General features: G+C 39.3%; 1 protein-coding gene across 1 annotated transcript in view; it reads right to left on the minus strand.

The window, feature by feature from the left end:
• The window catches only part of PDSS2 (decaprenyl diphosphate synthase subunit 2), a 283596-nt gene extending 272032 nt beyond the window's left edge, over positions 1-11564 (minus strand). Inside the window, exon 1 of the mRNA XM_004372438.2 lies at positions 10998-11564. Within this exon, the coding sequence (XP_004372495.1) occupies positions 10998-11296 (299 nt within the window). The 5' untranslated portion in view covers positions 11297-11564. The remainder of the gene's footprint in view (positions 1-10997) is intronic.
• Between the last annotated feature and the right edge of the window lie 3544 nt (positions 11565-15108).

The following is a 15108-nucleotide window of genomic DNA, read 5'->3' on the forward strand; positions in this document are numbered from 1 at the left end:
AGTATCCCTATATCGTACACTCCTCCAGATGACCATTTATCTCATAAGGGATGGACCACAGTGACCCTTTTAATCCTGAAGAAGTTAGCAATTTGTTCTCTTCTGAAAACACATTTGTTCTGCATTCCAATGTGATTTCCCTATCTGTATGTCACTATCAACACCATCATCTGTGGACTTATGTGCTAGCATGATATCCCAGTCAACAGTGCCTCTGATGAATAAAATCACTTCCCAGCAAAAGTATGGCAATTGACTGGTGACCAAGGGCTTCTCTGATCTAAACATACACTCTTCCCATCTTCCAGAAGCAGCTAGGATCTCAGAATGGTAAAATAAGAATGACAATATAGGCATAGCTCCAGCTGGGAGCACATTGGGAGACAAGGTTATTGCTGCAGAATGCAGATTATGAGCTGGACCAGCATTTTCCCATCAGGTACTGGGTGTGGCACTTCTCACAACTACAACTAATGACCTCTCAAATTTTCCTTCCTGTCTCTAACACTGGGAGCTGTTGAAGGTTTTTGTGCCCAAGGAAGAACGCTTCCATCAGGGACACAATAATGGTTCCTCTGAACTGAAAACTGAGATTGCTACCTGGCTCATCATGCCACTAGGTGAACAGACAAAAACAGAGCTTAAGTAGAATGATATATCAGCATCAAGGGGGCATATGGATACTGGTACACAGTGGGAGCCAGAATGAGTATGGGTAGAATCCAGGAAATGCTATGGAGTATCTCCACAATAAAGTATAAAAAAAGACTACTACAATTCTACATAGGCTGGGCCACCAATGGCTCATAACCTATCAGGCAAAGGACCCCAGCCACTTGAGGTCATGGTCACTTGCAGAAATAACACAAATTCCTTACTTGGTGTGTGTATCAGTTAGGATTAGGTATTACTGACTGCAACATAAATCCCAAAATAAGAGTTTACACAACAAAAAGTGTACTTCTTTCTCATGTAAAAGGAGTCTGAGGATGGGTAATCCAGAACTATGTGAGACTTCTTACAAGCCACCCAATCTGTGGTACTTAGTTATGTCAGCCCTAGGAAACGAATACACGGTCTCTCAACATACTCAAGTATTCGTTTTACTTCAAATTTTCTGCTCTCTCATCGTCACAATTACCAAGTTCCACCAACTTCACTTCATGAACGTACCTTAAATCCATTCTTTACACTCTATCTCTACCACTACTAAGTTCACACTCCACCTTCAACATCCTTCTATCCTCAAAAACATCTACTCATTTTTCAATACTCACCTCACTGCGACCTTCTTGATTCGTTACTCCTCCACACTAGACTACTCATTCTGTGTCTTCACCTTACTTGGAAATATTTTTATCCTAACATTTGTAATATTTTATTGTACCTATAGTTTTACACATCTATTTTCCTTTACTTGAACATATATGCTCGTGAGGGGGAGGGAGATGAAGTTCAGTGTCTGACGTTCTTTATATTGCCAGCAGCAAGCACAGTACCTGGCCCTTAAGGGGCATACTTAATTAGCTGCTGAAAGAAGAAATGAACAGATTTTAGCAGTCTTCCTGCCAAGTCTTTCGCCCTCCAGTCTTACTTAGCTGCAATCTACAACCCCCACAAAAGCCAAAATCAGATTTCAAAAAGGCAAGTCTGATCTACTACTTAACAAGTCTCTCTACTACTTAACTTTTATAGGCTCCACTGGCCTTATGATAAAATTAGTTTTTAACATGACATATACAAAATAGTTTCTCAGAATCTGGCCACAACCTTTCCTTTCTTTCACCTTTTAAAATCAACTTTATTGAGGTATAATTTACTTACAATAAAATGTACCCGTTTTAAGTGCACAGTTCAATGAGTCTTGTCAAATGTGTACATCTGTGTAACTACCTACCACCTCAATAAAGATATAACGCATTTCCAGTACCCTAAAAAGTTCCCTTTGTAGTTAATACCCCCGCCCACCCAAACACTGTCCCTATGCAACCACTGATCTACTTTCTGTCACTATATTTTTTATTCTAGATTTTTCATATAAATGAAATCATATGTATACATTCTTTGATGTCTGGCTTCTTTCACTCAAGGTAATGTTCTTGAGATCCATCCATGTTACTGAATGTATCATTAATCCATTCATTTTTATTGCTGAAGGGTATTCCATTACATGGATATACCACAATATGTTTATTCATTCACCTTAGATGGACATCTGGATTGTTTGTAGTTTTTGGCTACTGTGAAAAATCATGTTAAAATATTTGAATGTACCCATGTTTTCATTTCCTTCGGTAAACACCTACGACTGGGATTGCTGGGTTATATGGTATGAGTACATGCTTAACTTTTTAAAAAATGGTCAAACAATTCTCCGAAGTGATTGTGCCATTTTACATCCCTTCAGCAATGTATGACAGTTCAGTTGCCCCAACATCCTTACCAACACTTATTATCCCCTGTTGCCATCAGGGAGCCTTGGTGGCATAGTAGTTAAGAGGTCAGCTGCTAACCAAGAGGTCAGTGGCTTGACTCTACCAGCTGCTCCCTGGAAACCCTATGGGGCAGTTCTATTCTGTCCTATAGGGTTACCATCGAAGGAGTGGCTGGTAGATTTGAACTGCCAACATTTTGGTTAGCAGCCAAACGCTTAACCACTGCACCACCAGGGCTCCTTATTTATTATCGACAGTCTAATTTTAGTCATCTCATAGGTATGTAGTAGCATCCCCCTGTGGTTTTAATTTGCGTTTCCCTGATGACTAAAGACGTTGAGCATGTTTTTGCTTATTATCATTCAGGTATCTTCTCCTGTGAAACATTCGAATATTTTCCAATTTTTTAATTGGCTGTCTTATTATTAAGTTGTAAAACTTCTTTATATGTCCTGGATACAAGTCTTCTGCCAGATATGTGTGTTGTGAATATTTTCTCCCAGCCTATGGCTTGCCTTTTTATTTTCTAAACAGCATCTTTAAAACAGCAGAGCTTTAAATTTTGATGAACTCTAGCTTACCATTTTTTTCTTTTACAAGTTTATGTTTTTCATGTCCTAAGACCTCAAGGTCATAAAAAATTTTCTCCTATGTTTTTAGAATTTTTATAATTTTAGTTTTCATGATCCATTTCAAGGTAACTTTTATGGTATGAGACAAGAGTTAAGGCTCTTTTTTTTTTCCTCCAGCACATTTACTCAAAAGTCACTTCCTTCCCTGTCAAATAATCTTGCTACCTTTGTTGAAAACTGACCACAAACATGTGGGTCCAATTCTGAACTCTCTACTATTCGGTTACATTGGCATATATGTCTATTTTACATCAATTCCACACCATCTTCTTCCTGTAGCTTTCTAGGAAGTCTTGAAATCAAGTAATGTAAGTCTTTCAACACTGTTATTTTTTCAAAATTGTTTTGGCTATCCTAGATCTTTAGCTATTCTAGATCTAGAATTTTAGAATGAATTTGTCCATTTTGATGAAAATGTCTGCAGGAATTTTGACTGGGGTTATGGTCAATCTATATATATGAATTTGGGAAGAACTGACATTTTAACACTATTGAATCTTCCAATCCATGAACATTATACAGACCTTGCATAACTTTGTTAAACTTATCCCTCAGTATTTCATGTTTCTTGATACAATTATAAATGGCATTGTTTTTATAAATCCATTTTCCAGTTGTTCATTGGTAGTATACAGAAGTACATTTGATTTGTATATTTTGACATTATATCCCTCAAGTACATTTGATTTGTATATTTTGACATTATATCCCTTGCTAAATATACTTATTAGTTCTAATAGCTTTTTTTGGTAAACGCCTAAGGATTTTCTATGTATGTGATGTTATTTGAGAATAATGACAGTCTTACTTGTCTAATCTGATATGCTTTTAATTTCTTTTTCTTGACTGGCTAGAACTTCTGGTAAAATTTTTAACAGAAGTGGTGAGAGCAAACGTCCTTCTCTTATTCCCTACCCTAGGGGGAAAGCATTGAGTCTTTCAATATTAAGAATAATACTAGCTGTTGAGATGGCACATATTTTGTAATGAGTATTTTTACCACAATAAACTTGAAAAAAACAATAATATTAACTGTAATTTTTCATGAATGCTCTATCAGGCTGAGGATAGTACCTCTTGCTGTATTTTCAAGTTCACTTATCTTTTCTTCCACAGTGTCTAATCTGCTGCCAAGTCAGTCCATTTAATTTTTCCTTTTATAGACTGAATTTTTTAGCTACAGAAATTATTTATCACTTTCATCACTTTTTTCATTATTCATGTTTTCCTTTAAATACCTGAGTGTATTTATAATAAATTCTTACCCACTCACTAATTCCATCATCTCTGTCTTTTCTGTATCTGTGACAGATTTTTCTCCTGGTTATGGCTCACATTTTCCTGCTTCTCCACATGTCTGATAACTTTGAATTGGATGCTGGACACGGGGTTACTTTGTTGTTAAGTGTCTAGATTTTATAGTCATCCCTTAAAGAGTTTTGAAGTATGCTTTGGCTGGCGTACTTCCTATTTTTGGATCAGACTGGTGCTTTTGAGGCTTGTTTTCAAGCTCTGTTAGGGAGGTTCTAGAGTAGGCTGTACTGCAGAGCTAATTTAGCCCTACTGCTAATACACGGTACTTCTAGGATATCTACTGAGTACCCAGCTGTTCAACAATGTCTGTCCAGTCAGGACTCAAATGTTCCTGGCCCTGTGAGAACTCTGAGAACTGTACAGCTTATACTCCCCTGAAATTCTCTGCCTAGCTTCAGGGAGTTTTCACCCTATCCACGTGCTGCTTAGTATTCAACAACAGACTCAAGTGGGTCCCTTAGTAGATTTCTGGAGCTCTTTCTCCACATATTCCCTCCTCTTTTGTATTCTGCCCCACAATTTCCAGCTGCTTCATCCTCCCCAAACTCTAACCTGTCTCCTCAATTCAGTAGTAACACCATCCTCTGCTTGAGTTCCCCCTCTCCATGCCACTATTTGGAAAATACCTTCTGGTAGAAGCCAGAGTGACTACAGGCCTCTCCTCATTTGTTTACCCTCTTTCAGGGGTCACAGCCCTGTGCTGTCCGTAGTCCAATGTCTGAATACAGTTGTTTCAGTTTTCTAATTGTTTACAGAGGGAAGGCAAGTCTAACACCAGTTATTCCATCGTGACAAAAGCGGACATATATACCCAACTTATCCTTCCTACCTCATCCTATCCCATGTCCAACCCACACCAAACTGCTAATGATTTCCCTAGACTTTGCTAAGCAATTCCTTTTCTATTAATTTATTTTCCTGCCTTGGCCATCTCCCTCGCATCCAACATGACCCAGCTCATATGTCACCTCATCTCTGAAAGTCTTAATTTTCTCTAGAGAGAGGTCTTCTCCCCTCTGTCTCTACAGCATATTGTCCACACACACTACAGCATTCATCCCAGGGTACTCTGAATATTTGCATGTCTCCCCCCTAAACTAAATTTCTAATAATAATTGCTAACATTTTGAGTACTTACTTGCTATCTGCCAGTACTGTCCTAACCACTTTACCTATATTAATTCATTTAATCCTCACAAATAAAACCCTATGATATAGGTACTAGTATTATCCTCATTTTACAGATGAGGAAACTAAGGCAGAGAGAAATTAAATAAATTGCCTGAAACCACATGGCTTGGTAGTAGAAGAGCCAGGATATGAACCCAAACAGTCTAGTTCCAGAGTTCATACTTACTATAGTGTCTCTCACGAATTCCTGGAGGGCAGCAACTCTTGTTTGTATACCCCATGCCCAGAGTACCTCAAATATTTGTGCAATGAATTAAAATTTTTAATTTTCTCCTAGTCATCCAAGAAAAAGTACTTTATAAGTAATGTAAGTTTTTAGTCAGTTAATTACAGAACTGAGTCTTGAAAAGGTCTTTCATAAACATGGAAGAGACTAAAATTAAATTTCTAATAATAAATTCAAAGATATCTGGAGAATTTTAGTATGCAGAAAAGACTAACAGTTTTTTAGGTAGCCACATAACTGCAGTGAGTTCAGCTGGGAACAAAAAGCCTCTACCAAGGAATCAATACTCCCTAAAAGAAGAGTCTAAATGTCATAATTTTTCTCCAATAACTGCATACTAAATTAATCCCATCTATCTCAATCTGAAATAGAGATCAGAGTGTTTGAAGGTAAAGGAAAAAGACAGGGTATTTAAATAAAAATTTAATCCCCAGAGCCAGTAATCGATGAAAATAAATATTCTGTATTGCTCAAAGAAATTAGCTGTGTTTAAACAGCATCAACAAAAAATTAACCAATTCTATATGTTCTATACATTGGCTATATAAAATATTAGTCATTACCTTTGGAACAATTAAGCATTCTCCATATAATTGTTAAAAGCTTGTAAGTTCTTGACAGTAGATAGTATATGAAGTGAGTTAACAAAAGCTAAAATTTTTTTAAGTACTTAAATTAAAAAAATGATTTATACAGAAACATTTAATGATTAAAAATAATTATATATTATGCACGAGTGAATAATCACATTTAATCAGTGAGGCAATAATGAAACCATAGGGTGCAAGTTGCACTGGGAGGAAGTGGTGGTTGATACACTGTGGACTCCTCCAGCCTTTCCCACACTACCAACCTACATCACATAACTCAGCTTCTACCCCTTCCTACGTACCACCGTCCAGCTTGGACAGGTACATAATCCCTCAGCCAAAGCCCCTGAAGTCAAATGTCTTCCAGAATTCAAAATTTTTCTGGTTTTAAAAAAGATGCATTTTACTCAACACTCCAGCAGGATCTGAGGCAGCTCTGTAATCAAACTCATGAATATTTCTCAGCAAAATTCATCAATATTCACATTAAGTGGGATAAAGAAAGACTGTAAATAATCTCACATCAGTCAGGTCAAATTTACGAGTTTGAAAAAAAATCCCATTTACTGAGCTTTTAGGATTTTTAAATTGTGGGAAAAGGACTATAGACTTGTATTACCATATTGCTTTCACTCTGGTTGCTCTCTGCTTGAGAATCGACAATGGCTCCATTACGTGCCACATTCAATTACAATACTAATTTTTAAACTATTCTAGAATTAGCAACACCTATAGAAATCATCTAGTTTTTACTCCTTACCTTCATTGTTTATGAAACTAAAACCCAGAGAGATTAAATGGCTTGCCTGGGCTCCCACAGTTAAGTTACCTGCTAACAACTGACACTAGAACACACAGGTCTCCTGTCTCCCAGGCCTGCCATGCTCTCTCTTTTTTAAAGTGGGATTAGGAGGGTTGGGTTTTTTTTTTTTTTTTTTTAACTTCTAAAAATAATATAGTCTCACAGAAAGTTGCAAAAACAATATTAAGAGTCCCATGTATTCTTCATCCAGCTTCTCCGATGGTGGCATTTTATATAGCTGTAGTACAATATCAAAACCAGGAAACTGATATTGGCACATTCGTGTTAACTACAGACCTTATACAGTTTTCAGCATTTTTTAACCTGCATTCATGTGTGTATAGTTCTATGCAACTTTACCCCATGTATAGATTCATTCAACCACCATCACAATTAAAATACATAACTGTACCATCACCACAATATACCATTTTGTATTTGCACCTTTCCCTGCCCCCGGCCCTGTTTCTGATCCTAGCAACCACCAATCTGTTCTCCATCTCTATAGTTTTATCATTTTGAGAATGTTATATAAATGGAATCACACAGAATACAAACTTTTGAGATTGAGTTTTTTCATTTAGCGTAGTTCCCTTGAGATTCATCAAAGTTGTTACATGTATCACCAGTTCATTTCTTTTTATCGTTGAGTAGCATTTCATCATATGGATACACCACAGTTTGTCCAAGCATTCACCCATTGATGAACATTTGGGGTATTTCCAGTTTTTTGCTATTATAAACAAGGTTGCTATGAACATTTGTGTATAGGTTTTGACGTGGACATAAGTTTTCATTTCTCTGGAATAAGTGCTCCAGAGTGTGATTTCTGGGTTGTATGGTATAAGCATATGTTTAATTACCTAAGAAGAAATTGCCAAACCCATTTTCCAGAGGGGCTGTACCATTTTACATTCCCATCAGCAATGTATTGGAAATCTAATTTCTCTACATCTTCACCAGCACTTGATATTGTAAATTTCTTGCTTTTCATGGATGAGAGCCGGGTTCAAATCCTGACAAATGCACCTCATGCACAGCCAGCACGCATCTGTCAGTGTAGGTTTGTGTGCTGCTATGATGCTGAACAGATTTCAGCAGAGCTTCCATACATACCTATTATACATACTAGACAGACTAGGAAGAAAGGCTTGGCGAGCTACTTAAAAAAATCAGCCAACAAAAACCCTATGGATCACAACAGTCTGGTAAACAACCAATCGCGGGGATGGCGCAGGGCCAGGCAAAGTTTAGTTCAGCGGTGCATGTGGTCACAATGAGTCATGGGCCAACTAGAGGTCAGCTAAAACAACAACACAACAATAAGTATGTAGTGGTATCTCATCATAGTTTAATTTGTATTTCCCTATTGGCTAATAATGTTGAACATCTTTTCATATGCCTACTTGCTATCCTTATAGCCTTTTCTTTTTGTCCATTTTCTAACTGTATAGTTTGTTTCCTGGCCATTGAATTTAGAGAGTTCTTTACATATTCTAGACACAAGTCCTTCAGATATGTGATTTGGAAATATTTTCTCCCAGTCTGTGGCTCATCTTTTCATCCTGGGAAAGGGGTCTTTTGCAAGCCAAAAGTCTTTTTTAATTTTGATGAAGTTCAATCTTTTCTTCTTCTATGCATGATCTTTTGGTGTCATGTCTAAAAATTAGTCATTTTGGAAAATGATAGTGATAATGGTTGCATAACATGAAAAATGTAATCAATGTCACTGTAAATGTGGATATTGTTGTATTGGTGAAGGTTTTGGTAGGTATATTTTCACAATAATTAAAAAAAAAAATTCAAACAAAGACCCCACAATGCCTTTTCTCAAAAAAAAAAAAAAAAGAAAAAAAAAACACAAAAAAATAACTAGTCACAGAAGACCAAATACAACAGGTTATTATTGTTTAGGAAAACACACATGTAATTGAAAAAGGGAAAATTAAACAAAAAAAAATTCAGCACAGTGGGGGTCAGGAAGATGGACTAAGAACACAGATAGCTTCAACAGAATTGGTAAAGTTATAGTTCTTAAGTTGGGTGGTGGACTCTTCAGTTTTATAACTTAGCTTTAAAGCAATATATATATATGAAATGTTTTAGTGTTTGTGTTAGACTATCCGGAGAACTAACATTCCAGCTGCACAGGACAAATTTTAGCCCAATTATAAGGTGACATTCCTAATAACTGGGAACAATGTCAAGAAGTAAAATAACTTTAGTATTGCTATTTGGTAACTTTTGTAGAAAGAAAGAAAGAAGAAAAAAAAAAAAAGCCAGGTATGTTATCTAAAAAAAAATAAAACAAGTGGATGGGGGTAGGTGGAAGTACCAAGTACCATGGCTATAAAAGGGCAACATGAAGGATTCTTTAGGTGCTGGAACTGTTCTGTACCTTGACTGTATCAATGTCAGTATCTCACTGTGATACTGTACTATAGTTTTGCAAAATGTTACCACTGGGGGAAACTGGGCAAAGGGTACACTGGATCTCCCTATATTATTTCCTACAACTGCATGTCAATCTACAATTATCTCAAAACTAAAGTTTAATGAAAAACAAAAGAAAACAAAAAAAGATCATTTTAATCCAGAGTTTCTCAAGCTTAGCGCTACTGACATTTTGGGCCAGATAAATTCTTTGTTGTGGGGAGCTGTCAAGGCATTGTAGGATATTTAACAGCATCCTGGTCTCTACCCACTAGATGCCAGTAGCACACCCCCAGTGTGACAACCAAATATGTCTCTAGACATTGTTAAAGGTCTGCTGGGAGGAAAAATTGGCCCCAGTGGAGAACCCCTACTCTAGTCATAAAAGCAAAGGATTGTGGAAATGTTTCTGACTGAAAGATACTAGAGACATGACAAATAAATAATACCTGATCCAAGGCTGCATCCTGTACTGAAGGGGGAAAAATGCTTATAAAGGACATTATTAGGTCAGTTAACAAAATTGGAATAAGCATGGTAGATTAAATAAAAGCATTATATCAATACTAAATGTGCTGAAGTTGATAACTATATTGTAGTTATGTGATAGAAATGTGCACTGAAGTACTGATGTATGCAATCTACCATCAACTAATTCTGATTAAACAAATACATATATACATATGTGAATAGTACGTGTGTATATGTGTGTGCACACAGTAGGTGAATCTGAGTAATGGGTGCAAAATTGTGTTCTATTTGTACTATTTTTAATTCTTGCAACTTCTCTGTAAGTTTGAAATTATGTTCAAATAAAAAGTTGTATTTTTAAGTGTCAGCAAAAGCTGTGATCTCTAAAAATCAGCAGTAGTCCAGCATAAGTGGTAAACATCTTAAGAGGATAATGACCACTAACTGGGCAAATTCCTACTTCAAAGAACTCTCTATCCTCAGCCTATCTGCCACCCACTCTTTCTGGAGATGAACTCTTGAAGAGTGCGGAACCGAAAATAAATCCATTCCACTTTTAAAAGACCATTCCTAGAAAGTTACTCTGTAAGCCCACATCCCTGCTCGATTTCTCCACAGATCACTGAGGCATTTTTATCCTCAACAGTTAAGAACCAAAACCACGAGAAACATACAAGCGTTTCTCAAAAGATAAACTACTTATCCACTCAGCTGAGCAAGTCGGGAAAGGATATTAAGGAGAGTGGGCTAGAGGAAACAACACTGAAGATACAGGAGGGCTGAGGGAAATAGGGGATAAAAAGAGAGAAGCCGGGCGCCAGTGTAAGAGAAGGATGGGTGTACCGGGGAGGAAAAAGGACTTATCTGGGTGCGAATGTGTCGGCAGGAAAGGGAGTAGCTCACCTGGCTGTGGTAAGCAGAGGGTGCTGAGTCCCCACGAGCTTCCGCACCTGCATGGCAATGTTGCTGAGTTCGTCACTCAGCAAGCAGCGGAGGCTCATAAAGGACGTGGGATAGCCCACGATCTTCTCTGCTTCTGATACCACCTGGTTCCAATGGGCCCGGGATCTGGAGGACTGGCCACGCCAGGAGCCCACCGTGGTGGAGATGGTGTCGAGAGATGGGGACCACCACAGACGACGATGGGAACTCAAGGCCCCAAGAGAACGGGGAAAGCGCAACAGCAGCTGCTGGAGGCTCATGGTGTGAGTCTGGGAGGATGAGGGACCAGGGGTGTCCGGGGGTGGCGCCGGGAACAAACGAGGGGGAAAGGAGGAACTTGCAGGGACTAGAAGAAAGCGGCGACTCCAGACCGACAGGAGGTTGGTTTCGTGAATCCGTGACCTGAAACGAACTTTAACTACTGCTTTCTGCAGCCCGGACTAGATACACAGCAGCCCCAGCTCAGTACTGCCCCCGGCCACCTGGGGTAGAAACTACGGGCACTGTTTACCTGGGGGACGCCATGTTGGAGGGGTGGAATGCGGCTTGCCGTAATGATGGAGGCGGGCTGTTACGGAGCGAAGAGTGGTCCCTACTTTACGGCGCAGCCGGGAACGCCCCTAAGGGGCGGGGCTTTAAACGTGAGCCCGGAAAGCGAGGGGCGGAGCGAAAGCCTCCGCTCCTCCCACCCCTCCCTCCATTCCTGCGAGGATCCTTGGTGGCGTATAGAGTCCGGTCATCCAGTGGTCCCTCCGCTTGAAATCTGGACCGAGTCTGATTTATCAGAGTATTCCCGGCGCCCAGCACATAGCGGGCGCGCATAAATATTTGTGTCATGTACGACGATCAGTGTCTACCCGGAAGGAAAGGCGTGTGGCCACGGCGCTCGCTCTTCTGGGAAGCTTCTCGTGGCTGTCCGCCGCCAACCCCTCGGCCTCAGGGGGCCACGGCTCAATGGTGGAACGCAAAGTCTGCCATGGGGCCGAGCCCTCGTACCTTGGTGCCCTGGGCTCCCATCCAGACGGAAGGCGGCAGGTCACGGCGGATAGGCTTCCTCTTCCCAAGAAATGTCCTCGGACCCATGTCCAAATCACTGGCCTCGCTGAGCCTCGGTTTTCTCTGTGTATACTTTATGCAGAAACAGCCATGCCTCCTTCACAAGGATGCGGAAAAGATGGAAATGAAACGTGCCGGCGCCCCGCCGCCTGTCTCTTCCTCTTAACGCCTAGCCTGAGAGCTCCGCACACCATCCAAGATTCGAAACTGAGCCGAGTGTTTCCCACATATTAGCTCATATATTATTTAATTTTCAAAACAGACCCACTGAGTAGATAATGTTCTTCATTTTTCATGTGGGGAAATTGAGGCACAGCGAAGTTGTGTAAATTGCCTAAAGCCACATTAGGCGGGGATGTGAACCCAGGCAATCTGGTTCCTGAATCCATGTTCTTAACCACAACTTGCAAGTCTCTCATTTCCACTCTTTTCCACCTTATTGCTGAGGGGAAGCGGTCAAGATGGTTATCGGTTCAGCAATGCTGCCTATTCTTTTTTCAGATATGTCTAGTATCTGGCCCCCTTTCTCATCACCCAAAACGTCAACAAACCCATGTTAATGAAGTTTTCACACTCTTAACAATAGCTTGAAAACTCTTTTCAACTTTCAAACTTCCAAATTCATAGCTGATATTTTAAAAATTAACATTATGTATAATACTGGACTAGACTCATGGGCAACATATAAAAATTGAGATTTAAGATAGGATAAATTAAGGAGTAATGATCCACTTTGCAAAAAGGTGCTTTTCTCTTAAAAAAGGTTTAGCCTCATACACTCCTTAAGTGGCAAGTTTCCCTTGTGATTTAAAAGTTATATTTTATTTACAAAAATTCAACTTAGGTATAACTTTTCAGGGGCACATTTTGTATGAAGTGAATTATGTTCAAAATTGTTAAACACAGTCTATGCCCACAAAATAAGTAAGGCAAGCTGAGGTTTGAAAATAATTCCTGCGAAAGAGATAACAAACTCCTGGCAATAAAAGTCAGGCCTGTTAGCAGACAAAAATAAGAGCCGATAGTGAGATACTTTACCCTTCCAAAAGGTTCCAAGGCCTGAGCTTCTGGGTTATCCAAGGTGAAAGAAGTCATAAAAAAAAGGAGATAAAGACCGAATGTGATATATCGTGCACCTGAGGCTGCTTCTTCAGACTCATAGTGCCGTAAGAGACTAACTTTTCATGCAATTTCCTTAATACCAATTCACAGCATGTACTTTAATTTCTCCACAGAAGCCAAGCGCATTATTCTCTGGTCATACTCTATTAACCAAGTTTTTTATTATTCATGGGACTTTTGGTCCCATTTACTTTAAATAATCAGCACTTTCCTTTATACTTACAGTTAAAAGGTTGCATTATACCTAATGATAATCAGTTTTTAGAAGGTTAAAATGGTATTTGTTCTTTAATCTTCCAGATAAATATATAATTCCTTACAGTCTTTATGACTAAAGAGATTTCTGAATTACTAGCGACTCTTTGAGGAGCAGGAGCAGGGAGCATCTGAGATTATGTGCTTTCTTGCCACTGATAATAGTCATTTGGAGGATGTCTGTGGATGTGTGCATAAAGAATACAGCAGAGTTTCTTAACCTAAGCACTATTGACATTTTGAACCAGATAATTCTTTGTTGTGGGGGCTGTTCTGTGCATTGTAGGATGTTTAGCAGCATCACTGGCCTCTACCAACTAGATGCCAGTAGCAGCCCTTTCCCGGTTGTGACAACCAATTGCATCTCCAAAATGAAAAAAACAAAACAATTGCCTTCAGGTCAGTTCTGACTCATGGCGATACCATATGTGTCAGAGTAGAACTGTACTCCATAGGGTTTTCAATGGCTGTAATCTTTCAAAAGTAGATCATCAGAACTTTCTTCCAAGGCACTTCTGGGTGGATTCAAATCGCCAACCTTTAGCAATCAAGAGCTTTTATCATTTGTGCCATCTGGGAAATTTAAACATGTCTCCAGACATTGTCAAATTTCCCCTGGGTGCAAAATAGTCCCCTTGAATACAGGGAAATGGGAGATGCTAAAAGAAAAAACAAACAATGACTTCTATACTATCTCTATCCGTGACATTCACTCCTACAAAGCAGCAGAACAAGAGGTCCTGAGTGTGAGCAGCCTGGCAGGGAAACCCCTGTGGAAACCCCTAATCATACACAGGGTCTTCCCATTGGCATTGGGGTTGTTCTGAAGACAGCACGCTGACCAAAAGATGGTTATGATTCCTTTTTACCTTTTTCAGGATCCCGAGGCTGGTAAAGTATCAGTTGACTTTACTGACTGGCCTGTTGGCATTCTGCTGACCTTGGAAAGAGGTGAGGTCACATTTGGTGTCCTTTTCTTTGGCTAGAAACGTGAGTCAGCCTTTGGAAATACAAGGTCTTAACAAGGAAGGTGGGTGCTTTGGGCTTTGGCATTTCCATGATCAGATGAATGGAAATAGATGGGGATACTGCAGCGACTCTCTTTCTATCACTCTCAACACTGTCCCCTATTGTTTGTGCCCAGAGAGTACTTCCAAAAACAGAAGAAAGCATGGTGGTATATCTTAGAGCAGAATGATAAAAGGAGGCAAGTAATTGGATTAGCAAAAATCCAAAAGTTTGACCACCTACTCTGTTGTCAGGCAGTGGGGAAAGAGGCAGGGCACGTATTGCTGGTAAGACTAGAAAATGGTACAGAGCACTTCTGGAAGGAAAACTGATAATTCCTAGTAAAAGTATATTTATGTGTAAGTAATGTCTTTGACCAAGAAATTCTAATTCTAGGAATCCACCCCAAAATACAAAGTGTCTTATGTGCAAGGTTATTTACTGTAGTATTAATTGCAATGGCAAAGGACTGGAAACCATCTAAATGACCACAAGCAGGGGGACTGATGGAATAAATCAGGTAAAGCCACACACTGAAAGACACCGTCTCTTTACACAGATGTAGAGTGATTGCCAGGATATATATTAAGTTTATAAAAAATGAGGTACGGAAGAGTATAGTATGCCCTTT

This window comes from Trichechus manatus, unplaced genomic scaffold (genome assembly GCF_000243295.1).
Source record: "Trichechus manatus latirostris isolate Lorelei unplaced genomic scaffold, TriManLat1.0 scaffold00017, whole genome shotgun sequence".
NCBI classification, from domain to species: Eukaryota; Metazoa; Chordata; class Mammalia; order Sirenia; family Trichechidae; genus Trichechus; species Trichechus manatus.